This window comes from Anopheles ziemanni, chromosome X (assembly GCF_943734765.1).
Source record: "Anopheles ziemanni chromosome X, idAnoZiCoDA_A2_x.2, whole genome shotgun sequence".
Classification (NCBI taxonomy): Eukaryota; Metazoa; Arthropoda; class Insecta; order Diptera; family Culicidae; genus Anopheles; species Anopheles ziemanni.
In genome coordinates this window covers 12,745,285-12,772,342 of record NC_080707.1, presented here as the reverse complement: position 1 = coordinate 12,772,342, position 27,058 = coordinate 12,745,285, and the positions used below count along the sequence as shown (strand labels likewise).

General features: G+C 45.9%; 1 protein-coding gene across 1 annotated transcript in view; it reads right to left on the bottom strand.

Annotated features, from left to right (window-relative positions):
* Nucleotides 1–27,058, bottom strand: part of LOC131291096 (neurogenic locus Notch protein) — a 78,783-nt gene that overhangs the window by 46,022 nt on the left and 5,703 nt on the right. Inside the window, exon 2 of the mRNA XM_058320286.1 lies at nt 1,016–1,094. Coding sequence (XP_058176269.1) covers nt 1,016–1,094 — 79 coding nt within the window. The remainder of the gene's footprint in view (nt 1–1,015; nt 1,095–27,058) is intronic.

Sequence of the window (27,058 nt, the reverse complement as noted above, 5' to 3'; positions counted from 1 at the left end):
GCAGTTTTAGAACCAGATTTAGGTTTTAGAATTGGTTGGTATTTGCGTTACCAACTACCACTTGTTTTAACATGTCGACTGCCCTTTTTAATAGCCAGCTGTCATTAGTTCTAAAAAGCTGTTACCCCATGATTAAATGGAAATGCATCATAAAAACTATAGTTATATTTAAAAACAACAAGTGGAAAAACAAAACAAGTCTTAGCCTTCGGAAACCGTCAGTTTAACGCTTTCAACGCCAAGCGTTTTTAGAACATTTCTTTAGTACAATCATTTTTGATGAAATTTTGATGTCAAACGAATATTGAGATTTGTTTTCAAACAATTAACAAATAGACCAAGCTATCCTAAGAATAAATTTGTACATTTATAATAGCCTACCACGGTATTAGTTTAATAATACATTAGTTTCGTGACAAGTTCCGGATTGCCTGTCACCCACTATATGGGTCATTGGCAGCGAACGGGTCAATAAACGTTATAAACCAATTTTATCAAAATATATTGTACTAAAAAAGTGAGCTAAAACCGCTTGGCAGTCAACGTTGTTAAACAAATAACAATAAGACTACGCTTCCCTTACGATAAAGTTCTCTAGCCTACTCCTGTAGGGAGCTTGCTAATATATTACTGCACTATTAATGTATTATATCAGTGTAAAAGGCTGATGAGGATTGCTGCTGTCACCCGCAAAACGAATGACGTGGCAGACAACGTGTTAATTAAACCCCCAACTGGAAAGAAATATCAAGTTGACGGAGATGGCGAACAGGAAAATTTAAAACTAATATGTTTTAGCTTATCTTGGTTTCATCTCTACGAAAAATATGGTAGTAGGCTTGTTCATAACATTAAAATCAAGCGTGAGCGCGTCATTTTCTTCAACGCTTTACCATTTTGACGACCCGGAAAACGCTTCCAAAAATATTGCTAAACATTTCCGTTGGTAATTGTAACCGCTTTTCCGCCCATCGTTCGGAAGGAATGTCAAGACGCTGCGCCGGTGGTTACTTACTTGCAGTAGGAGGCGCCGTTCGGTCGGCTGATACACGTTCCGCCATGTTTGCAGGGCGATGGTGAGCACGAGAGGAAGCCTGAAAGCAAAAAGGGGATAAGAGAGTGGTTAGATCATGTTCATGCAGTTTCCCGGAACATCTCCTCCAAACCCGAAACCGAACATCCGCGCAGTTTGTGACGGATGTTTGCGCGCTATATATGCTATATCTCCTACCCCCCACTAACCGCCCCCGGTGGTGTTTTGGGGTGGTTTTGCACGTTTTGCGCCCGTGGTTTCGCATGAAAATTCCCATTTTTTAATGCTCGTTCTTTTCCCTTCTCTAATGAGAACTCCGTTGTGCGACAACAAAACGGTTTCAGATTCGGATTGCGGGCGCGCGCGCGCACGCACCCCGCGTGCTAAATTGCTGTCAACTGATCCAACCTCGCCCCGCTTTCTTGACCCATCCCCACCCCCCCCCAGGGTTCTTTCTCCTGGAGTGGCGTTTTGCGGCAGATCCCGGATGAGCGGTATTAGCTTTCACAAATTGGAATTCATAAACGGCATGTTCTCGGAACGCCGTCCGCGCGCCCGTTTGAGTCCAAACGCACACACACACAGGCACACATGGGTACACAGGATAAGCATGTACGCGAGTGCGAGCATAAACCCATTCATTCCCCCCCGTATTCTCCTTTTCTTTTAGATGCAAAAATGGAAATAAAATAAACAACACAGATGAAAGTGCGTTCTCAACTCCCGCTGCCGGACCAAACATTCCCCCCCTCTCCACACTCACTCAGTCACCGAACGTTCGATGCGTCAGAGCATTTGTGTGTGTGTGTGTGAAAGATGTGGTCCATATCGCGACATATGAGGTGCATCACAAACCGCGAGCTCTCCATCGAAACTTATGGTAACCATTGCCGAAGGGAGATGGATTACTGCGAGGACGCAGGAGGAGGGGTTTGGGGAACGGGGGAAGCCGTGCCGGAACGGTTCGCGGACACCGAATTTGCTGACACCAATATCGCAATGGTCGCGCCACACGCTGCCGGTCATTTCCATCGCCAATTCCGGATAATTGGCCGGAATTCTGCCGACACAAGATTCGCCAAGTGTGCCCCCCCCCCCTTGGCCGTTGTTCATGTGCTATGCATGTGCTTGTGGGCCCTTGATGCCTTATGTGTCGTGCTAGAAGCGCGTGCCAACACCCACAGTGTGCGCACGCTCGCGTTTCCAAAACGCAACAGGTCTCCGTGATGGAGGAAGGGCAGGGGGAAGAGGATTAAGCGGGTGAAATGTTGCTACAACAGGATACCGCCGGCTGCTATCGAGACGGTGGCAGTCTAGGTTTGCAGTTAACGAATTGGAACTTTGCAATAAATCGCCGTCTGGCAAAAGTAAATCAATTGAAAACAATATTTCAAGAATTGCAGTCCGTAACCAAAATGCACTTTTGAAAAAAAAAAAAGTATTTTATTTATTATGATTGTACACGCCCACCTTTAGTAAGATATTAGATTCATATAGACCGTGTCGAAATTGACAACATTTTGATCTCTTCATAAACGATCTTTATTTAACCATCCCGGACCAAACACTAGTAACACAATAAAAAACATTGAATAACTTATAATACTCGTAAATTAACTTTTCAGAACTATATTCTGGATGATTCTGGACAACCAACTAACATTTAATGACCACTACTAATTTGTGATAGACAAGGAATAGCGTATACTGAGCCTTATTACGAGAAATGCTAACGACTTAACACGTTAACTGCCAAGCGTTTTTAGTACACTTTTCTTAATACACTCTTTTTTGATTATTTTTCTTTCAAATAGTGTATAAAACCGACAGTATTCAAACGCTGAGCGAAGACTTAGCATCCAAAAGAATTAGTTTTTTGCATTTTCATTTCAACTTTTTAGAACTAATGAACTTGCGTTCATGTTTCATTAAAGAAAATTAGTGATTTTTCGTTTATTTTCATGATGTTTGTAAACCAAGATTTAAATACGAATTTTTAATTTAAACAAACAGAACAGTCCCTCAAACATCTACATCAAGTGATACATCTCTTTCAACAACCCAAGAAGGGAATGAAAAGCGATTGAAAAGGAAATAAATAGCCAATTAGAAAAGGTTAATATTTAACATCCATCCGGGCTTAGAAAATCAAAAATATCTCACACAGAAAGCAAATTATAGTGTGTAAAGAGCGTCACCCATACTTAAAGTGACGTTTCAATACCACTGAAGTTCGATTGAAAAGAATTACACCATTCGTTTCTTTATAAACACAAAAATAACTTGGGAAAAAACAACGGCTCAGTGTTCTAAAAGGAAGGAACGCTCCGGAACATGCAATTGATAAACGTCTTTTGACTCAGCAGAGTGCGTCGGATGACGTAATGGGTCTCGTTCTTTCCCGTATGACGTTTGCGTTTAACTAATAGAGTGTGAAACACCGTGTGCAATTATTATTTCGTTAAATTGTATCAGAAACCCTCGAAGATGGTCGAGAAAAAAAAAGAAACGGAGAGCAATGGAGGTTGGTTCCCAGGATCAGGGGGCTCGTGCGTTGCTGGTTTCCAGCGACTCCACTTGACGAACCATCACACTTTAGTAATTGTTATTCCCGCGGCCCTTTTTTTTGTTGTTTCTCACCACAAGGTTAAAATCATCAAAGACAAAACGGAAAACCATTGACACAATAAAAAAATAAACCGGGCAAAGGATCGATCCAATCATCTGAGCCGCGGGTTCACAGCAGATTCCGATACGTAACGAGTTGAAAAAAAAAATCATTCGCTCATTCCTGGATGCTGATGATTTTCTTGTCGTTGATATTTTCTTTGCTCTTTAAACGCCCGATATGTTGTTTACTTTGTACATTCGATACGAAATGATTTCCTTTGTCAACAGGCGGGGGTTTGTTTTGGGGGGAGGGGGGGGGGGGGGGGGGGGGGGCGCAAAGTAGATAATTATGGGCCCCGGCGTCCGGCAAACCAAAACTCCACAATCCCCCCCCCCCCTCGCCCCTCCTGATGGGTTCTAAACGGAACGGAAAAAAGAATTTACAAATGACGTAAACCACCCGCTCCAACCCCTTTTGCCCTCCGAGGGACGGGGGGTGGAAAAAGGAGGGGAAAAATCGCCGGCAAAAATGCCGTACAGAACCACGTCACACAAGCAACACACCAAAAAAAAAAACATTCGAACGCACTCGAGAATGGAAAAATGTCTCGAGAACGGAGCGGAGCCTGGGAAAATCCCGGCCCGAAAATGTGCACTGTGCACGAACACATGCACTTTTCCCACCAGTGCCAGTGGGAAAGCCGGGCGTCGGTGTCGTACGGTGGTTGGGTGTTTTTATTTTTGACCCAACGGGATGCGGAAAAACGCTTCGGGAGGGGGAAGGAAAAACGGGAAAGCTCGGTTCGAAAACGCACGAAGATGAAGAGCCATTAACAGAGATGCTTGGAGAGCCGCGCGGGGGGTGTTGGTGGATGGGTCCAAGGCAGCATAACCGAGCATAGGATTGGTGCACTTACTCCCTACCACCCTTCCTCCTCTCCCCCTCTCCATTGGACGAAAAAAAAACGCAGCAGAAAACAATCTCATGGGTGCAGTTTGGTGTCATCTTGCGCTTCCTCCCCTCCCCCCCGTTCCGCACCCTCCCCATAACCATCATTCATATTTCGGTGCGCATCTCCCTTTGCAGCTCCAGACGGCACATGTGGTATACTTCTCCCCCCTTCCACTCCTCCGTCGGCCGTTTTCCTTATGTTTTTCTTTTCCTACTTTTTCTTCCACTTTGGACCCCGTTAACAAGTGTGTGCGCCGGCCCGTTCCGTTGCGTTTGCTCCGATTTCCGAACAATCCCATTCATCGAAAGCGCACGGTGTGTCAAGACCGTGCCGCGGCTACTGGGCTTACTCCTTCATATCCCGGCGCGGGACCCTTTTCATGCCGTTCTTTTGCGTTTTGTTTTCTTTTTGTAAACGTAAAAGAGACACGCCATTGCAGATAGATCGTTGTTTTTTTTATTTTTTTTTTTGGGAAAGCGCGTTGTTTATTTCATTTTGACACACATGGTCCGCAGAGGAAAAGTGCTAAAAGATCTCAGTACCATCGGGAGGGGATGTTTTTTTATTTCAAAACATGAGAAACAATTCTTTCGACAGAACCGAGTTCTGCATTATTATGAATAAAATATTTCCAAAACACAACTAGCAGAAACGCATTGGAAACCTTTCTTCCGACTTGCCAAATGACTGAAATCTGCGTGCGAGCGTTTGTGAATTTGTATGTGTTCGTGCGTGCGCACTTTCGTGGGTTTTCTTTCGCGCCCGGTTTCCCGGCGGGTGCACCAGGATTAACTCCCAGTTCCGTGCAAGAGAAAACCCTCAGCCCGGCCTCAAGGGCCCCGAGATGTCGATGTGTTTGTGTACGTCGCTGTGTGTACACGAGACGGGACCGGATTGAAAAAGGGCCTGAGGGCCGTACCAAAAGAGGGAGAGAGAGGGGGGGGGGGGATGGGAGAGACGCCAAAATATACACACACCGAGCAACACAGCAAACGAACAGCTGAAAACAAACTCGTGGGAAAATGTCTCTCCGCCACTTGTTGGCATCAATCTGGATGAAATTAACGGGCCGAAAGGAAAAGGGAGAAAGAAACTCTCCTTGCGCTGCACGAGAAAGAGAGAGAGGGAGAGCAAGTGAGAGAGAGAGAGAGAGAAAAAGGAAAAGTGGGTAACGCAAGATGGAAAAAAGAGAGATAGAAAAAATAATTGTGCTACGAATGAGGAAAAGGGAAGTGAAGGGTAAAAGGAAAACAGAAGGAAGAATGCGAGCAAACGGAATAGAAAGAAAGAGAGCGATAAACGACGCTCTAATGAGCAAGAGCGAGAAGAATGGAAACCGAAAGGAGTGGGGAGGGGAAAACAAGAGAGTATGCGAGCGGTAGGAGTGTGAGTGTAATATCAAATCTCGTCCCTTGGTCTCCAGAGGGTCGGGCGAGGAAGAATTGGACAAGCGAACGATCGAACAAAAAGGGAAACCGCGAACGACAAATGTCTATCAAAACGGAATGGAAGAAAACGGGCATCATCCATTACGGTTGCCGCGTGAGAGAGTGTTGCCCGCGGGGCCGAGAGAGAGAGAGAGAGAGAAAGAGCGAGAGAAGAGTGAGTGGGAGAGCGATAGAGAGAAAGCAAACAAGAGGAAAACGACACAAACCCATGGGCACAACCAAACATGAGAAGAATGCAGGCAATGGTTCGATGGTTAGGCAAAGTAGGAAAATTATTACACCAAGGACGAAACGACGGGCGGCTGAACAGACTATACGGGCACACGTACCAATATACACACACATATAAATACATACTTGTGTAAAAACTATTCAGTCCTACCATATTACATGGATTAAAGAACAACGGGCCACGCGGGAGACAAGAAAAACTTCCGTTAAAGACACTTCTGGAGATTCTGGGGTGGAGGAGAAGGTGGTGGAGGAGGTAAGGGTGTCGAAGAAAAGATATCCATGAACATTGAAAACTTTTTTTTCCAACCCGAGACTAGAGGAATGTGCAACGATCGTCAGGAAGTGAGCACACACGGGGTAGATATATGAGAACTTGGGAGCTCATTTCACCAACAACGCGCGGGTGTCCTGTAAACTGAGACGGGACCTTCGCTGTTCGGCAAACATCCAGGAAGCGGCCCCTGAAAACATAATCTACCCGAGGAGTTCTCGGCACCTCTGACGCAAGTGCTAGCCGACCTGAGCCGCTGCCAGCTATAGCTGCTAGGGAGGAGTTCGTAGATTAGGTTTCGGGCACAGCTGGAGAACGGGTCCACTGGCTATATGACGACCGAATCATCCGTTCGGAGTATACCCTAAAAAGACATTCATTTTGTCACACGGGAGTAGGGAGAAACGAACGAAACATGCGGCAGAACAGGGTAGAGGCAGAGTGTAGACGATCCAACACACCAGATACAGGCCTAAAATGAAAAATTAAAATTAAACCCATTTCCCGAGCAGTCAGTCGCAGGAGTCACCGAGCCACTTGTGGCGTTTGACACTCGGTGTCCGTTCCGGTGTGCGTATCGTTCGTAAGTGTGAATAACCCCATAAATAACTGTGGTCCCCTTTTCGCTCTGTTCCGCGCCGACGCTGACTCTTTCTCTCTCTCTATTTTTCTGTTCCTCGCATGTGGGGTTCTAGCTCCTGGCGACAACACATCCAGTGGCGTCTGCGTGGACCGGGAGGTAATGGGAATATATGGTATGTATCCGTCGATGAGCCCCCTGGCAGATGTCTCCAATGGGATAAGCTCAAGGGATGCCGCCTGTGATGGCGACGACACAGCAGCTTAGGTGGCTATCGTAGCAAAGATAAATAAGATATGATTGCCCCATCCTGGACCATGGAGACTATCTATATCTAGAGCGATTGTTGGCGTGACGAATCGTTTGGGAATTAAACAGAATTACGCCAGTGGATAGGATATCAAGACATACAACGTATGGCATACGAAGGACCTTATTGAAAACATTCTAGCACAACTGTAGACACAAACTTCCTTTCACAAACAGGAAGAGCTCGCACGGGTACCTGCGACCAGCGTCTAATGTCTCAAACTAGTCCAAATTTGGAAAGGTTGCAATGTTGCGCTGAATGGAAGCGGGAAGGGTGTCCCACCTGGCAGGGGACAATGATGCACGATTTGCTTTCTAAAATATGTCGATCGCACTCACGACGATCGCTCGCGAGAAGAAAGGCACTCTGGTGTCTCCGCTCGTGGTGTCCCGGGACGTGAGCCATCGCAGCATCGACATCACCCTTCTCCCGCGCCCAAACTCTACGCGGACAGTGGAGCATATTTAATATGTAGTACACCATCGCGTGCACAACACAATCCCCTGCCCACCGAACCTGCTTTCTCACTCTTTCCAACCAGAGGCATTGCCTTCCATCGCCCATCCAAAAAAATAAAAACCCCCCCCCCCCCCAAACACAGATGCTGAGATAAGTCGTGAGTCAACATCGCGCGCATTTGGGATTTGCGTTTGACATGGAATTAAAATCTAATTTACATTTTATGGAAAAACAGGCGATTGTGCGCTGGTGACTTTTGGCCACGAATTCGTTTGGATCAGCCAAAAACGATGGCGTACAGATGGTGGACAGCGCCTACATTATGGTATGGTTCGAGAAACTGAACCTCTGCGCCTCGTTAGATGATCCTGTGGCCAATGGCCTCGAAGTGTTTGGCGAACCTGAACTACTCAGGCACCGGCAAATGGGAGCGTTAGACATTGTGGCACAAGAGTTGCCAACAGGAGCGGGAGTTTGCCTCGAACTCCCCTAGGTATAATTATGCTCACAAGTATGTTCGACATCAATTAATTTCTTTCTTCTCTCTGCCGCGGCGGCGCATCGATCGTCGCGTGGAACAGATCTGTCGGGAAAAGATCGTCATCTTTATACGGCGTGTTTTCTCACCCCGCCGATTCCCATCGCAAGTACGTTGGGAGGTAGGAGATCCGGCCGCAGCAAAGCCGGTATTAATTACGTATAAATAAATTGTAATTTAATTAACTTCTCCAGCCTCACCGAGACTCACGCTACGCGCTCCGCTTAGTTGCCGGGCGGGATCTCTGCAGCGCCTCGTGTTCTCCAATGGGGCATGGGGAGAGTCGCCGCCGCCGCCGGAGCTGCAAGTGGCATGGACCAGAACGTAATGAAGTGCTGCCAGTGCACGACAGGCCGCGCAGACGGGTTTGGGCGCGCGCGCGCGCGTTCGCTCGCGATCCGGCTGTAAGGCGGTATAAGGCAATAAACCAGAGCAATAGCCGGAGAGCCCCGGCTGCAACGGACAGCCCAGCGGTGTCATGGGAACTGAGTACGGTTTCCCGGCGCTACTCCACCACCGCCACCTGGTACTCCCGAGGGTCGCCCTGTTACATTGCCGAGTAGGTCTCAACCGAGCGTGACCGGGAACTGGCGAGAGACGATGGGGACCCAGGGCATAGACATACTGCCGTTAGGGGCCCTTCTCACACCAACTCACGATCCGACCAGGTGGAACGGCTGGGTGCGGAAGGGTTTCGGTCGCAACCATCGGTTCAAACTGTGTGGCTGTAGCTGAGAGATTCGTGCAATTATGGTAATTAATTAAGTGAACTAGTTGCAAGCGAAGTATGGGACAGCCTATACCAGCGATCGGGGCCTCAGAAAACCGCCCGGTTACAGGTCTCTCACATCACATCGGCCACATCGTTATATGTTGAGCAAACAAGGGGGAGGGCTCCTCCAACGCGGGGCGGGGATTATGGCTAGGAGAATCGGGGCCATCGTCACACGAAGGCAGGCAAAGCCAATGTGCGAAAGGCAAAAGGAAGTATACTAAGACGCTGGAGTCTAACGAGTTGTTGGATGCAATCCAATGCTATCATCCCAAAATATAAACTCACGCGGAAACAGCCTAAATCTAGCTCAGATCCGGTGGCGATGACAATGATTTGGTCGTGAATTGCAAGCAAAATCCTGTCCGTACATGCACGGGTCACTTCCTACAGTCTTATCAAGCCATAAGCGGCCCGTGCAGGCGCTGGGAACTAACGCTCCGGATGCGGTTAGCCGCGGTGTCCTCGAGAGTCCCGGAGCCGCAGACCGCAGCACAAACAACGAGCAAGCGTACTTCGCCGGCTTCCCGGCTCGTCCGTCCGTAGGGCTTCCCAGAAGATTACAAAGTCCGTGCTCTGCTGCACCTTCCGACTCGCACACCATAACGCTGGAGGAGCGATTGGATCGGGAGGAAGTCGATAGTAGAGGGAGTCTCTGCTCTCTGCTCAAAACTTCGGGAGAAGGTCGTTTTCACACGCGATAATGATGCTGTCAACAGTTGACGTCTAGCGACCCCGCTGAAGTATTCGGGAGTGAACTGGAGCGCGGACTTGGGCGCGCGGTTATTAGGCTTATTTTAAGGCGCAGCTGATTAATCTCCCGGAGCGATTGACGGACAAGGAAGAGGATAACAATGAAACCGCAGGCACATGGCAGCGGGCAGCGGGAGATGACGATAGGCGGCCACTGATGGTCCCGCACTCTGGCCCGGCCAATGCGGTTATGGCCCTCCCCCCGTTCCTTCCCGCTTCGGGAGGTCTGATAAGAGGCAACCTTCATATGAGTACTTTCGACCGAACTAGTTCCCCCTCACCGAGCGATGCGTTAGAACGGACGCTATCAGGTTCGCACGCCCACGGCCTTTTACCATCCACGGGTGACCGCTCTCTCAGTACACCCCACCCCATATGAACGCTGTATCCAGGTTCATACAGGAAACTGTGCTGGCGCAATCCGACGTCACAAAACCGACACATCACGTTGCGACATGTTGGGGTTTTAATCTCCACTTGGATTCTACGTACTAAAGTGCACTCAAGAAGGTTTTACCAAGGCGTACGTCCATGTACGTGAAATATAACCTCACATATCAGGGGAAGTACCTCTTCCACCAGAGATCATCAGATCTTCTTATTGATTGACAATCGGCGGCACGCCGACGGCAGCATGAGGCATCGGACCAATCAACTACAACTTCCCCCCCTCACCTCGGACCCCCTCCTATACCCCGCTCTTTCACCCACATCCTAATACACAGTTTGGGAAGATCCACGCCATATATTGAGAATCTTTCATATGGCGACGGCGCCGACGATCAACGAGTTAATTGAATTGACTCTCACCTCCCCCCCCCCCCCTCCCACTCCCCCTCTCTACACTCTCCCTTCCTGTCAATTGGAGTAGCGCAGACCGTCCGATCGGCAACGAAATTCGATTGCCCCGGGTCAGTGTCTAACATCATTGTCGCACCCTGGGGCGGGGGGGGGAACTTCTGCGTCTGGGTAATGTCTTCATAACACCATACACCCACCAGTAAAACAACCAAATACCGTTAGCGCTAGTCGAAATTAGTTCATCCGATACTGTTTGCCTCTATTTCAGTTACATTCCGTTGAGTTCCATTCAAATTTAAATTTGGGATCTAACCGTTCGAATCGGAGAGGAAGCAAGGAGGCATGGTGTTTGGAGTTGGAGTTACCGTATGGGATAAACACGGTAAAATATGTTGGAAGTTCCAAACTTTTCCATGTTCTATTTCCGTTCTCATCTCATTTGTACCACATGTGTTTTATATATTCTTCTTTACTTTGCCATTTTATTCCGCGCGTTCTCCATCTTTCCCTTCCCCGTTTCATCATCCTATTCGCACCAAGATACTCGCAAAACATGTGGCGCCAGGGTGCGGATTTTTTTTTTTTCGGGAAGTCTGGATTGCAATTGGGCTGGCGACAACACAAATTAAACCAAGCAACAGCTTCCAACCCGCGGACACCCTCGACCGAAATGAAGAAAAACCGGCACATGCGTAACGATCATCACCGCTTCCCATCACCATCACAACCCCCCCTGAGCCTATTGCTTTATGATGCATTTGAGATGATGTTAGGTGCATCGGGGCATGAGTTATTGCATTATTTTTTTTCATTCAAGCTGGTTTAATCTCGGGTGCTTTACAAGCTTCGGAACCGCACAGGCTGACGCTAATTACGAACTGATGCCGTTGCACTTGTACCGAAAATTTAATTAAACAAAAACCTTCAAAAAAACACGCAGAAGGGGAGCTCCGGTGGAAGAAGTGGAACCCGCCGAGCGCCGAACGATGCAATGCAATTGCCTTCCCCCTCGCTACTCCACCCCTCTCCCCTCTAGCGGGTGTCACATCGATACACTTTTCTCAAGTCCAAAAGAAGCGAATGGGTTCGTCGCCTTCGACTGCGACTACGAAGGAAAGGAAGGTGCACAGAATCCAGTAGCTCATTACAGATTTTTGGTTGCTTGCGAGAGACTAATTAATTTTGTAACTCAGTGGAGGAGGAAGAAGAAGAACAAGGACAGGTGGTGGTAACACAACACTAATATCTCCCCGCAATGAGAGTGGTAATGTAAGTGGAATCAATCTTTCCCTTCTACCTTGCACGTGTGTGTCTGTGTCTATAAGGGCAAAACGAGCCGACGAACGCGACCTCGCTTCGAATCGAAAATTATTTTAATTTTTCCACTGACATACATACGAACCCAGGTACCTCCCTACCCCCCGCCGGAGCTTTCACTGAGTACTGTGAGGACAATTGCGGCAGGTGTTGCGCGTTTTGCGGCTTGGCCGTTGCATCTCGAAAGCAAAAATAATCAACAACAACCGCAAATAACCAAAAAAAAAAAATAGCATAACATGATCGGAAGGGCGTACAGAGGGGGTACAGGAACGCAGCACGCGGTGGCGTGGCGTACATCGCGCGCACGGTTGTCGGTTGCGCAAAAGATCCACCGAAAAAATCGCATTTAAAATAACACCAAAAACGCGCGCGCGAGAGAGAAAAGGGTGTTTGTGTGTGCGTGTTGAAAGGTTGCGCAACAGTACATAAAAATAATGGTAATAATAAGACCGCGGTCACAGAAGCACAAAAAAAAGCACGCACCCCCCTCAGAGAACCAGGGAGATCGAGGGAGATGAAAAATCAACCGTTACGCCGCGGTGTGTGAGAGCCTATTTGTTTTCGTTTTGGGTTTTTCTTACTCTTTTTTCCTTCCCTTCCTGGATGCAGTTTCCCACTGAACCCGTGGGGGGTGGGGGAAGAGCAGCAACACTGGCGGGGTAGCGCAATCCCGAAAGGCTTCCCAAAAATAGCAAACAAACAAACAAGGCGCCACCTTAACGTAACAAGCAAGCGGGGATCATATAAAGTTCGTCTTTCTCATCGGTGCGCGCCCCGGTGGCCGCGGCCTTAATTAGTTTCCCTGGCGGAGGGGACGGACGTTGGTGGAGAGGTTATAGGGGAATTGCGCGACAACGCACCATTGCACCACATCGCCCAAAAACACAAACGCCGGAGAAAGGCCGGACATGCAGAGTGCCGTTTTGTCGTAGTCATTTTCTCATCTGTAATTGCGCAACCAGGTGTGATTGCCAATCGGATGTTCGGTGGTTGTGGTTGACGTGAATCAGGAGGTTCTCCCATCGAAAGCGTCCCGAAGAACCTCGGAATGTGCTATTCGCAGTGGTAGATACATTATGCCGCAATATCCGGACTAGCTCTAGCCACTCCAGGAGTTTCCAACTGATGGATAATGTTGGATGGTTGTGGTTTACCTGAATTAGGAGGTCCTCGCACCAATCCCGACCCGAAGAACCTCGGAATAACCTATTCGCAGCGGTTGAGGCATTGAGGATATGCCTCAACATCCCGACTAGTGCTAGTCACTCCAGGAAGATCCAACCGATGGATATCGACATGGAGTTAGCATCGATTAGCACTCCATCGGACGTCAAAGTGGTGACAGGTTCTAGCCCGCTTTGCCTTTGGTGTCCGAAAAGCCGCCCGAAACTCAAGATGACATAAGCGAGGCGGGCGATCTCCAATCAATTTGAAACGCTCGGGCGGCAGAATCATCCCTGTCGGGATTGCACTGACCCCAACTCCGCCTCGCAGCCGTCCCCGCTCCGGCCGTCGAAGTTCAGCCGTCGGAGTTTATGCTAATGAAAACGGCAAACTCCAGCAGGTGGGTTCCTCGCAGAGGCGTCGCGTCGTCGACTTCACAGCCAGCCGCGGCGCGGCGTTTTGCTATATGAAGCGGAACCAAAACATTTTTCGTCCGTATCCTCCTCCGTGGCGGGTGTTTGCGCTTGTGATTAGCACCCTCGATGAAGAGGCACTACTCTGGCGTATGGCAACCACACACGACCGGTTGAGTTTGTGGCGTATCGCCTACCGGAGTACCGTTAGCCCTAGCTCGGAAGCCACAGTCGCTAATGGTTCATACCTCATGGTAACTAGGGAAACCGAAGCGCAAACACCTTGTCATGCATCCCGAGGCCTAACCAAGCCCGAGTCGGTACTTCCAACAGTGGAATTGCATGAGGCATGTTCAGATACTGTACTGCCTAGGACTGTACATGCTTAAAACACTGTTTTATCTCTGGGACTACACATTTAGAGGAGTTCTGAAGTGACTGAAGGAAGCCAACTTCCTGATCTGACCTAAAGCATCATACGAACCCCAAATCAACAACGAGGTTTGTGCATGATTACCTCAGCGAACCTGGTGGGATCGACACCTTTTAGTATCTTTTCTCCAACTCCCCCTTTCTCTTTCTCTCTCACTATCTTTTTCTTCCACCAACCGTCACCGACCATGTGGATGTTTGCCGAACTTATCAAACAAATATTTATTGATATGTAAATAACCTCTAGCCGGTCGCGCACGCCACCAGCGACGAAAACACACTTTCTTCGCGCGTCCGATACCGAACTCACACGCCGGGGCTGGGGGGACACACCTATGCTACCGTCAAAAACCACGGCGTGTATGAAACAATTTCATTCATTCGCATCAATTAGAGGACGCGTCAGGCGTCGAACAACGCGTTTGTTTGGCTTTCCCAGTCCGGTCGTGTGGATTCTTTTTTTTCGTCACTGATGTCTCCAACAGAAGATACGACAAGTTGGTTCTAGGGGAGTCCTGCTACAGTTGTTCGATAAGTACCTGCAGTGTGTGCCTTTCAATATCTCGGCGAGGTGTCTAAATCCATGACTTTCCTTAAGGATTCAATTCTCCCTTGGGTTCCACATGGAACGAAACTGAACTAAGTGTTGTGTGCAAGGCGTAACGGTATCAGAGAGTGGCAAAGAGATTCCAACACTCCAGCTGCGTTTTCCGGGCGAATTATTTATTCAACCACACGACCACGTCTTGGAGCATTCCTGCAGGCGGCGAGACCTGCCCGACGGATTAAAAACTGGGTGCGCCGCGAGCAGGTGAGTAAACATCTAGTGCCGGACTAGACACACACACACACACAGAGGTATGGCCAAGAACTGTCATTTTGGGGGGGAAATGTCCGTACTTTTCTTGACTTTCTGATAAAATTGCGTACACCACTGTACTCGGCCACAATTTGGAACGCTGCACCGTAAATGCACAATTGTACGTCAACGGTCGTGCGACCCCTCGTTTCCCTGGGCTGGAACTTCCGCACCTCTTCCCCCTTCTCCCTTACCCAACACCCTTGCTATTCCCTATCGAAACGTATGCCCCGACGAAGGCCTTTATGGATGGATCTTTGTTTGAAATTGTTCTACTCCATTTCGCGGTGTCACTCCGGTGTGTGTGTGTGTGCGTGTGTGTCTGTTTGTTTGTGACGCCGAAAGAAAGAAGGAAAGGCCGGGCCCTTTCCTATGCAAACGAGCATAGGAGTCACACACGCACACACGCTCGCGCGCTCGTCATTTGACCGGCGGGCAGATGTTGGTGTTGTGTGCGCAAGAGGGTTTCGCACCGGGCACATCCGGTCGGTCGGCGAAGGGAATGGTAAGACCCTCCCACCCACTTGTTGCCGATGCGAGCATAAATGTGTAACGAGACAACAAACCGCGCGCGCGGGATTGGTGAGCGTCACCCTTAACACTAGAATTCAAATCGGGGTCAGTTTGACCCTAACGCAATTTTAGATTTCAATATCTCGAAAACGGCTGAATATTTTTACAAAAAAAAGGCTTTTCTTAAAATCCAAAGCCCAACATCTAAAGCAAAAATTTCAGATTTTTCTGTTCGACTAGCTCCGAAAACCAACTTTGACTATCCCTAGAATGCTTTTTAGAGGTCATTTTGACCCCTATTTTTAAAATGCTACAACTTCACTATGTTTGAAAATTGTTCCAATCCGTAAACTGTTACTTTTTTCTACATTTGTTGACTATCTTTTAATGTTTTTGGTTTTTCGATGCATTTCTTCATCATTCCGCTAGCTCGGTGTAACGCAAAAACGGTCGAAATTAAGTTTTTTCAGCATTTATTTATTTTAAATCTATGATGTAATCCAAGAAAAAAAGTATGCGCTAGAAAGTTAGTATGTTGAGCAACATTTCAAAAATAAAATTAAATATTTGCCATTACAAATTACGTCATAAATTGGGCTCAAAGATAAAAAAAATAACGCCAATTCTCATAGTAACGTATCGCCGCATAACGCTTCGAAATGCTCGCGTACGGAATAACGGACCAAAGCACATGACGGAAACAACGTATTGAAAAATGTTAAAATCTACAGCTTCTAGGCCAATTTGTGACGTCATTTGTTATCTTAAAAATATCAAATTATGTTTTAAAGGTGGCATAACACAGAAGCAAAATAAAAGTTGAGCAATTTTGCAAAAATAAAAGTTGAAAAGGATTAAAATTCAATTCACATCAATCTTTCTTGCTTTACATCAAGGTAGCGGAATGATGAAGTGGTACATCAAAAAATTAAAAACGCCAAATGATAGCCAATAAATGTAACTTTTAAGAATATAGCATATTAAACTTATAGCGTTTTAAAAATAGGGATCCAAATTACCTTTAAAAAGCATTCGGGGAAGTTTCCAAAGCAATGTATTCTAGTGTTAACCGGCAATAATTAGTCCGTAAAGTGGATGTGCGGCATGCTTTTCGAAACCCTGCGCATCCCACGCGATGCCAAACATATGCAGAACACCCCCGAAAATTACCAAACGGCGAACATGAAAGAGACACTTCTCGAATGGACTAAACGAAACGAATGCTAATGAAATATCAACATTGCAGCGTATAAAAAGCACACACACACCAGGGACAGCTCAGCCCAGGCAGCAACAATCAAATGCATTTATCTGGACTCGTCTTGGTCTGGTCGCCGGTTATTGAAGGCACACGGGAAGAGACCCGCCAGATATTGCCCGCATCCGTGCGTTGCATTTTCCCATTCCGCGGCCCGGAACGCACATTAAAGCGAAGATAACGACTGCGGCAACAACGGCAACGCACAGTAAAACAACCCCTAACGGCTCGGGCGGCAAGTAAATAAATAAATAAAATAAATGCCAACCAAAATGGGCCCCTCCACACACACACACACACGGACGCACGCACGCAACAAGGTTCGGTTCGGGAACATAAGACATGACGCCGCGCTACTTAATTGTATGCAAATTTCTGCTGCAGACCACATTCGCTGAACAGCGACAGACACTCCCCCTCTCCCCTACCACCCTAACTCGAACCCGATCCGTCTGCATCAGGAGCATGTTTTCCCTGCCCTTGGCTCCCGCTTCATTTAGCCGTCCAGATGACGAATTGAACGCAAAAGTGTCTCATAAGAACCCCCCGCGCGACGGTTTCGGTTTCGATTTCAACCCGGAGTAATGTAAACACTTGGACACATTGTCATGGAAGAGCAAGATGAATGACAAACGGAGCCTCAGCTTCAGAGTTATATAGTTTGTCGCAAGACTGACGGAAAACTTAGTCAAAATAGAAAACATCAAATTGATTTTATCGAAAGCAGGTGGTATTGTCGCTATGGCACCAAGTTTTGAAATAGCTCATCAACTTTTGTCTTTAACGCACCTGAGTTTGTCTTTAACTCATCCGCTTTTGTCTCTTGCAGAAAACATGAAAAATAAAAATGGTAATTGTGGTTTTTGTAGATAACTACACTGTAACAACAATAAAGAGTACACATTTATTCTTTAAAGCTACCTTGTGTCATTTACCAGGTATATTTTACTGATTACAAGAACAGCTTTTGTTTGCGCGTTCCGAAATTCGCACAGAAGCGGTCAAATCAGAGATATAAACTAGCTTTCATAGCTACTAAACGTCACTTGTTTTGTTAGTTTCCAATCGCTGCCGCAAATTATGCAAATGTTGGCCAGCAACAATCTTTTAATTTGTTACAAATTCTACCTCATTTCGTTTTTATAGACAGCTTCATAACATAATGTTTAGTATAATTAAATTTCTTCATGTTTATATTCATTCTAAATAACCAAATTAGATAGAGGTGGTGGGGACAAACTTAGGTGACTTAGATACAGAAAGTGTTTTTAGTAGAGGAAAAAAAGGTGGCAACGGCTATCAATTCATCTAATTATTGTTTTGTCAAACAAACAACAAAGAACATGTTAATTAAACTCTTTATAACAAGGTACAGGTTTCTCGTGTTATATTGTAAAATGAAATTTTATTTATTTTACATTGTAGTACTGTGTCTAAATAGGGATTTGAAACCTTTTTTAAAGTTTGTATACAAGCAGTACAAGAGGTCTGTTTATGATCCATAATATAATTGAATTAAATTAAAACCCTTTCGAGTACCGATGCCTTATCCATTATTTATGTTTTATTTTAAATGAAAGTACGTAAGTTTTAGAGAACTTAATCATATTTCGCCAGCTTTGAACATTTTCATAGATATTTCTTAAACCGAAAAAAAATTGTCGCAATTTTGAAGTGAGTAAGGCTTGGAAGTTATTTCGGTTTATTGAAACTATGACGGCGTCCTTACTATTGAACGTGATAGGCAATTTCGATAAGGGCTGAAAGGGCGCGTAACGCTGTACGGCCCCGTGTGTTACTCCCGGAAGAGGGTCGAGTTGGGGCTATCATCCTTCCCTTCCCTCCTCTCCTTCACGTCGCTTTTTCCTTCGCCCCGACAAGCTTTGGGTGTCATGGCACACGACCGAATCAGTGTTTTCTTCATGTTTTTTTTGGCGACAGTTCGTTATCACGCTGTGCAAATGTGTCTCATCTATCATCACCCCTAGTGGGTCCCGTATGTCGTACCAGCACACACACACGCACAAACCATGATCGAAGGGTGCAAACGGGTCCTCACGGGGACGCTTCTTGAGGCGCAAAAATGTCCACGAAACGGTCGGCGGGCGAACGAAGGGATGACGGTGCGGAAATATCGAAAACTGCTGAACTGGTGACATACCAGCCTACCCGCCGGGGTGTTTGTGTGCGTACGTGTGTGCACTTTTCACGATAATTTCATGATAACTTCAGCGGAACTGGAATTATGCCATTCATCATAACTGGCGGGGCGGTTTTGCGCTGCGCAGGAATATCGATGGCGTTCAAAGCTGGTTACCCTTCCCTCCGGAACATCTTTTTGCATCACCTTCGTCCTTCCCCCGTCCCACATACTTCCTAGACCTTTTTTTTAAACGCTGACATTAGAACAAGTTGCTGAACTCACCTTCAAACCATTTTTTCGTAACCGAAGATGTGCAAAGTTAATTGCATTTAACTAATTTTTTAACACGCTGGCATGCCAAGCGTTTTTAGCACACTTTTTTAGTACAATCTTTTTTGATGAAATTTGTTTAAAACTTTTATTAAACCGACGTTTATCGACGTTTTAAGCTTCCCAAAGTACTTTTTTTTTATATTACTCTAGTTTTTATAAAAACATAAAAAAAAAAAAAAAGATAAGAACGAGAAACGGATGTCCATATATTTTCGAACAAATTTCGTGATTCAGAAACAAAATAATATTTCCCATGTATTCAATGCCTGTTGATTCCTATAAATAATATTAATATTCACCAAAGTTCGATGCCCGGAAATTCCTATATTGATTAATGTTATAAGAAAAAAACCAAATCGGTATCCCACATGTTTCGACAAATGTATGATCACTGCACTGGGAAAATAAAGTTTCTTCGTGAAAATTGCGTTAGAAAAAATGGTTAACCATTGCCTTTCACCCGCTTCTACACATTCGCATTGTTTCGTTCTGCACACCACCATCTTCCCATCAGCTCGTGGAGCATCGCGGGACCACGGGGAGGATGGGGGTGAAAACAGTTTATTTTTACAAATGGGAGACGACATTTTATCAGCTTTCCCACCCGAAAAAGAAAAACGTTGCCAAAATCTTGTTACGCCGAAGCCGATTTTCCCAGGCCGAGATCGCGCTGTGTGTTAGCGATAAAAGCGATGGGAAAGATTGGCTGTTTTGTCAACCCCAGTGTGTTTTTTTTTTCTGGTGGTGGACAAAAGTGTTGCCAAAAAAGCGAAAAATTTAACAACAAAAAACCATCACAACAACGAGATCCAAAATGTAACATCAAATCGATTGAGCATAGCACTTGATTTTTTTTTCGTTGTGTCCCCCAAATAAAGGAAGGGTTGAAGGGGCAGGGGTGGAACGTTGGGGGGTGGTTTTAGGCGCTCGAAAGCAATTAAAATGCTTCACGTTGATTAAAAACGACCCCCACAAACCTCCGTCCCAAAGGGAAGGGGGTAAAAAAACGAACCACCCCCACTAACGAAAGCGGGGAGGGTTTAGGCTGGAGGAAGGGGGTGTCCAAGACGTCGTGCGTTCGGTCAATCAACAGGCAAAAGGCGGGCAGCATTCGATCCGCGCGAACCTGATTCCCAGATCGCAGATGGCAACGAACGAAAAATGAAAAGAAGTAAAGTCAACCATCTTCTTTATTGACCACTTGAAGCTGGATGACGTTGGACATTTTCTCGGTTTCCATCCCCTTCAATTTTGTTTGCGTGCGTGCGACCCGAAAAAGGCGCAAAACAAAAAAAACTTTGTAGGCCAATCTTTATCCGATCCGATCCGATTCCGATCCGATCCCCCCCCCCCCGACGGCGAAAAAGGTCGATAAAAATTCGATCACAATTGCGTTTCGGTGTGGGCGGGAAATTGGTGTCGATTTTTCCCGGCCAGTTTTCCCCCCCAAAAGCTATCTATTCCCTTCTAATAACTCCCGGAAAAGTATGTCCAACAATGAGAAAAAAAAACCCCACCTTAATTGTATCTCGTTTCGCCGGAAAGGCAAACCTCAAACACCAACTCGAATCGCTCAAACGAAGTGCCATAAAATCTTTTTATAAATGATTTATTTGTTTGGTTTCTTAATTTTCCATCTTTACCTTTTGCACTCGCATAGGGTGCTGGATTGCGAAAATGGTTTTCCTCAGCTACAAAGTCCGAAAAGGTACGGATCGGCATAAATCATCGGGTGTAAAATTTACGCGAAGCTAGTAGTAGCACTGCGCGAGCTGAGCAGGAAATTAGCGGCACACGCGCGTTCGATCGTTAAAAGGAGCAGAACGGCGGATCAATGATTTCGCAGTCGTAAAATAAAATAAACTAAAAAACAAACCAAAACCCCCTTTGCGCCCCGAAACGCGGATGGAGTAAGCGAGTGCGAGCGAGTTTTAAAAGAACGTTTTAACGACCAACTATCGGAGAAGCTGCAACCTTCACAAAACTGCATTGTACAGTGTGCCCGGGAGGCTCGGAGAACAAAGAACCATCGACTCGGGTTCGGTTCCTGTGGGCGGATATGTAATATGAAAAAAGACAAAAAAGCATAAAGGATAGCTAACAGAGGACCAAAAAGATGGTTAGAAGCAGAAGGAAGTGAAAAAAAGGAGCGATCCTTCGCCCCTCGGGCTCGGTTTCGAACCACTTACGGCGCTCGAAAGAACGAAAGAAACGAACGATCACGCATCACTTACATTCCAAATTTGCTAAAAAAAAAATGTAAAAGGAAAGAACAGTACACAAAACTCAACGAGAGGGAGAAAGATAAGAAGATAGGACAAAAAAGATGGTAAAAGAGTGAAGAAGTACTCGAAAAAACTTTGTTGGCGCTCGGACGAACATCGGGCAAAGGGGAAAAGATGATGAACAAGGAAAAGGCATTAAACCAAATCAAATGAAGCGAAGGAAATGTACTGAGGGGGGGAAAAAGGACGAACCCCGAAGGGAAACAAGTGAGCAAGAACGAACGAAACGAACGGCATAGCGAAGGAACGAGAGAAAAACAGCAGGAAAATGTGGCAAAGAGACGCTCGGTCACTGGTGTAATGATGCACGGCATAGGAAAACATTCCGCAGATCTCTGGTGGGATCGGCGTATTATCTTTCCTTTTGCACTGCGCCTTCTCAAGCCAACGCACGATGGGATACGGTAGAACAATCAAGCGAATGTTTTTTTTTTTTTATTAATTTTTCGACGATTTTGTTTGCTTTTAACCAAAACTGAAACAAAATCATGAAAAAAATCAATTTCTAAATTGGAAAACAAGATGACACCACTGCAGTATAAGCATCGGTTGGTACTAGAAATGTATGCAGTCATGTGACGTTCTTTTATCTATTCATTAGCAATAGAAAATTTTGTTTTCTTTCTTAATTTTCCATTAAATTCATTTTGTTTTAATGCTTGAAGTTGTTCGATTGAAAACATCGTATTTACATTACTAAAATATATCTTTTAAGTAAAAACTCTCATTTTTTTAAAGCGATTAAACCACACGTTTTTGAAAATTGCGTAAACAATAACAAAAAATGACACATTTCATCACTTTATCAACTTTAGTATAGCACAACTACAATTTTGAGCAATGTATTGAACTGATACTTACTATCTAACTATCATTTAAGCTAGTTACCACTAACATGTAAACACTTCCATTCGTTTTCCTGTAACATCCGCGTCTTCTCCCACCGTGCAGCCAAACCGCTCGAAACTGGCGGAAGGAGTTTTATTTTTCCGGGATCGCATCCGTAATTAATCGGGCCAAGGAGAAGGCGGACACGGGCCGAGCAAGGTGTTATTGCAAGGTGATTAGCCACCATTTGGCAACGAATGTTTTCGTTGAGTGGTCGCGATACATCCATCACTCTGTTGCGTTCTCTCGTTTCATCATTGCAGCGTTTGTGTTAAAAGTTCTGAATTAAAATTTAAGGTGATTTGGAATTGCATAAACGAAGCGTATTGCATCCAGTGACGCATGAGGAATGTCCGATCGCTATAAGAAGAGGTTGCTCACTGTTAGAGCACCGTCAGCAGACAGCATCGCAAGGAAACAATAAGAGAAAAATCCCCCCAAAGGTATGGTTGGGGTATTAGTGCTCACTAAGCAGAGGGGAAACAACATAGCAACATAAGCCTGCGCACGCTGGCTCGGGAAACCATTGTATGCAAAACAAGTCCCCTCGGTTGCGCAGATGCGGGTCGGGTACGGTTCATAAATACACACGGTTGAAGCGCACGGCATAAACACGTACGCGGCGCGGGGAGCGATCAAAATTTTGCCATTAAAAAAAAACAACCCCAACGTCCCCTCGCAATCGTCGTTGGAATCGTCGTCCCGGGGCGATCTTGCGACGATGAGTTATGCGATATGGCTACGGAGTAACCATTCGTGGCGTCGTCCTCTCATCATCATCGCCCAAAAGCCAGCAGCTCCGAAGAACGTGACGATCAGGCGCGCGATGTGAGATGAATATTTTTTCTCCTCCCCCCCCTCCCGGGAGAATGCTTATTATTAGCTTCGGTCCGCACCGGAGTGAGTCAGAAAAAAGCTGCGCGACCAATGGCGGGCGTAATATGTGGCGACGTTTATGGAATCTGCAAATCCTGTTTCGGCCCCTGTGCAAACATATCGAGGCAGTGGAACAAAAAAAAACCATCTAGCATTTGGTACAACCGAAAAAGAAATGATAGATAAATTGTTGAAAAATACAAAACCAATCGGTGGGTTTTTCACACTCGAGAACAACGCGCAAAGGCAATGAGTTGAGGGTCAAAAAATAACATTAATGTAAAACAAAATAAAACAAGAGAGAGAACGAGAGAGGTAGGGAGGAAACGAGAAACAAAACGCAACGAAAAACGGAAAACTATTAGCCTAATGCGCGCATACAGTGTTGCCTAATGGAGCGCAGCCGGGTTGGAAGGAAAAGAAAAAGCAAGAGAAAAAAGCAAGGAAAAATTGATAAGGACCACGAAAGGCAGACACGAATACGGGGACGAGGGATAAAAAGATGCTTAAAAGTGGGGGAATGAAACAGCAAAGGGAAACAACCAAGAAGCGAACATAAAACGCAAAGGAGAAAAATCTATCAAATAAACACACACACATTGGACGATCACGGACGAGAAGCAAGGCAAAGGAAGGAAAGAAATATGGAAAAAGAAATAAAGTAAAGAAACGATATCGAATCGAAAATGAAGCAGACAAGCTTAGAGGGAAAGAAGTAAGGAGCAAACAAAAAAAAAGGACTGAAAGGTGCAAACAGAACAGAACAACCAAAGGGCGTCTCGAGCTTTGGCCACGAGAAACGCGTGAGAAAGAGAAACGACGCCAATGGGAGAAGGAGGAAATATAAAAAAAAAACCAAAGCGACATAGCGTAGCCGAAAACAGGAACGGCAAAGTGAATAAAGAAACGATCGGTGGCGAGGAGAAAGGTGCGCGAAAAGGTAAGCGCGGAGAAAGAAGGAAAAGGGGAAGAGAAAATGGGAAGGGAAAGAGAAATAAAAGTAGGAGAAAGAGAGAGAACAAGAAAGAAAGAAGGAAAGAAAGAGAGAGAGAGAGGTAAATCATAGACGCAAGAATTCAGCCCGAGTTTTTCAATCCGCTTCGCCTGCGGCGGTTCGTTGCCATCGCGATCGAGCCGGGGTGGTGGTGTTCTGCTTTGTTCTCTTTTTCTTTCGGCATTCTCTCGTTCTCCCTTTCGTTCGCTAGTTCTCTTTATTTCCCATTCGTGAGCTTTTCACACTGTCCCCAATTATAGGAGGGCAAACCGAGATCTCGGGACCAGAGTGCGTGCGTGGTTCGATGTTGTCTAGCGCAATTGTAGGCGAGGAAATTTTCTAGCCACGCAAAAGAAAAACATTAAACTCAGCTAAAAGGGGGAGAAGGAGGGATAAGGAAAATTTTAAAAGAGATTTTCCCCTTAGCCCCAACCGAGCGTGCTAGGGGCGTTCTTTCGGTCGCCCTTTTTTCTCTCTCCAGATCGCACTCTCTTAGCCGTCGAGGGTCGGAGCACTGGAAAGGAAAAGCCAATTCCGGAAGGCAAAGAAAAAATAAACCACACACACACACACACACACACACAAAAGCACAAATAAACCGGAGGGTTGCCAGAAGGAAAAGTAAATCCATCGGAAAGCCACCTAAAAACATTCCCAACTTCTAACTTGCACGTGCATTAGCAATGGAAAATTCCTTTATGGCGAATTCCATAAAAAGTTATAAAAAAAGGGAAAAATGTGAAAAATGGGAAAAACAAAATAAAAGAAAATGAATTGACCACACCGAAAACAAAACTGGCAAATCCGAAGCAAAACAATAGATAACGAGATGAAAGCAAGGGCCAAAAGCAGGCTCAGGGACCGATTGTCTTACGGGTCTCGGAGTAAGCGATTTATCCACTTTCGACGATGCATCACTCCATTTCGGTGCGTTTGTGTGCAAGTGTGTGTGTGTAAAAAATATTACACCGGACAGTCCTTTTCCTTTTTATTCCCCCTTTACGGTTTTGTCGGGAAATAAAACGAAAATCCCGATCTCGTTTCTCGGGCCCGCGTTGTTGTACGTGTACGTGGTATAGGAGACGACGTACCTTGATCGAAGAGCGAACGAGAGGAACGCCGGAGACAAACCGCGGTCCGGGTGTTGGTGACCCGGATTGAATTTCGCAACAGGGCGAGAGCGGCGAGAGTTTTACAGCGAAAAGGGACAATTTTCCTTCGCCCCGGGGGTAGCGGAGAATTAAGAAGGAGGTGAAAAGAAGTGCAGAAGGTAGACACATACACACACTTGCTTGGGTTTGCCATCGGTCCATGCCATCAGAGGTAGCATCACTCGGAAGTTCGATCGCTTTAAAAAGAGGGGATAGGCCAGTTTGACTTAATTTTGCGAAGGAAAATAATGAAAATCGGAGTAAAATCAATACAATAAAACATTGCTTCTTTCAAACCTACGTCAGAGCATTTTTCATCCACGTCGTACGAATTGTAGTTGTTACAATCGAGATAGGCAGCGCTGGGAGACTTCAACGCCATTTGGTAGAATTTTAGGTTGGAAAACAAGAATGAGTAGATACGATATTTTTGTTCCAAAAAAGAACACTTCTAGCCAACGAAAGCCACCTCTTCCATCTCCCTTACGCGCCTACTTTTTTCCCCCGTGTTCCAACCAACGTTCCAACGCCCAACGCAAAACGTTCGACTGCAACGGGCGCGCAAGCGACGAACCCACGGTCCGTTCCGACGCAAATGGCGTTTGGAAGCGTGCGGTGGATAAAATATTATGGAACATATCGCAGTACAACAACAAACGATGCTGGATGCTGGATTGGACCATATGCGTAGGCGGCTGATGGTGTTGCGGGAAACGTGGTGGTGTTTTTCACCGATCCAATTGCTTCGGAGGCACTGATAGGAAGAAAGGGGGGAGGGAAGAAAAACAGAAACAAAAACGAAAAGAAACTGCGCGAAAACGACGAAATGCAGAAATATGAAGAGAAGCATACAAGCAGCAAACGGAAACCGTGGCAATAAAACAAAAAAAAAAAGGAACCGATGGAGTAAAAAACAAAACCGCGCGCGCGCGCGGACAGAATCGGAAATGGTTTCGAGAGCACGGCCCACCCCGAAAAAAAAGAATCAGAGGTAGACCTCGGCGTGGACAACATTATTGCAGATTTATGCTAATATATGCACGTGAGACCGAGATATACATATAAGTATACATATATATATGTATGTAAGCCAAACTTAAGCATTTATCCCACAGGCATTAAGGACCCAGCGCGCAGTGAGAGCCTTCTTGCGGATCATCGCTATCTTAACTTACCACTTTTCCTTCGCGCGACTGACATTTCGGAAATCGGAGAGTTTAAAAACAAAACACCAACCAAGCGCGGGGTTTATCGCACTCGGAATCATTTTTCCAGCCCGGTTTTTCTGCGAAAGTAAGGTCAATCTTCTGCATAACCGTACTCTGCTTTACCACACACACACACACACACACACACACACACAAATCGAGCGAAAGTCATTTGTCATGCGAACTTCAGAATTGAGGAAAAGTAGAACTAGAAAACCGACTCTGGGGATAAATTTAACTAACACAAACATGGTAAAAGAGGTAATAAAAAAGGGATCTAAACGCTCGGAATAACCTAAAAGAAATGTCTTCCCGCGAGGAGGAGAGGAAAGAAGAAGAAAAAATCCCTCCCCCCCCCCGGTGGCCGGAGAGCGAGAAAGATCAAAAGGCAGCCACGCGAGCTCGGAGTGAACAAACCTATCCAACAAATGGAGAAATAGGAAAAAAAAACACACAAAC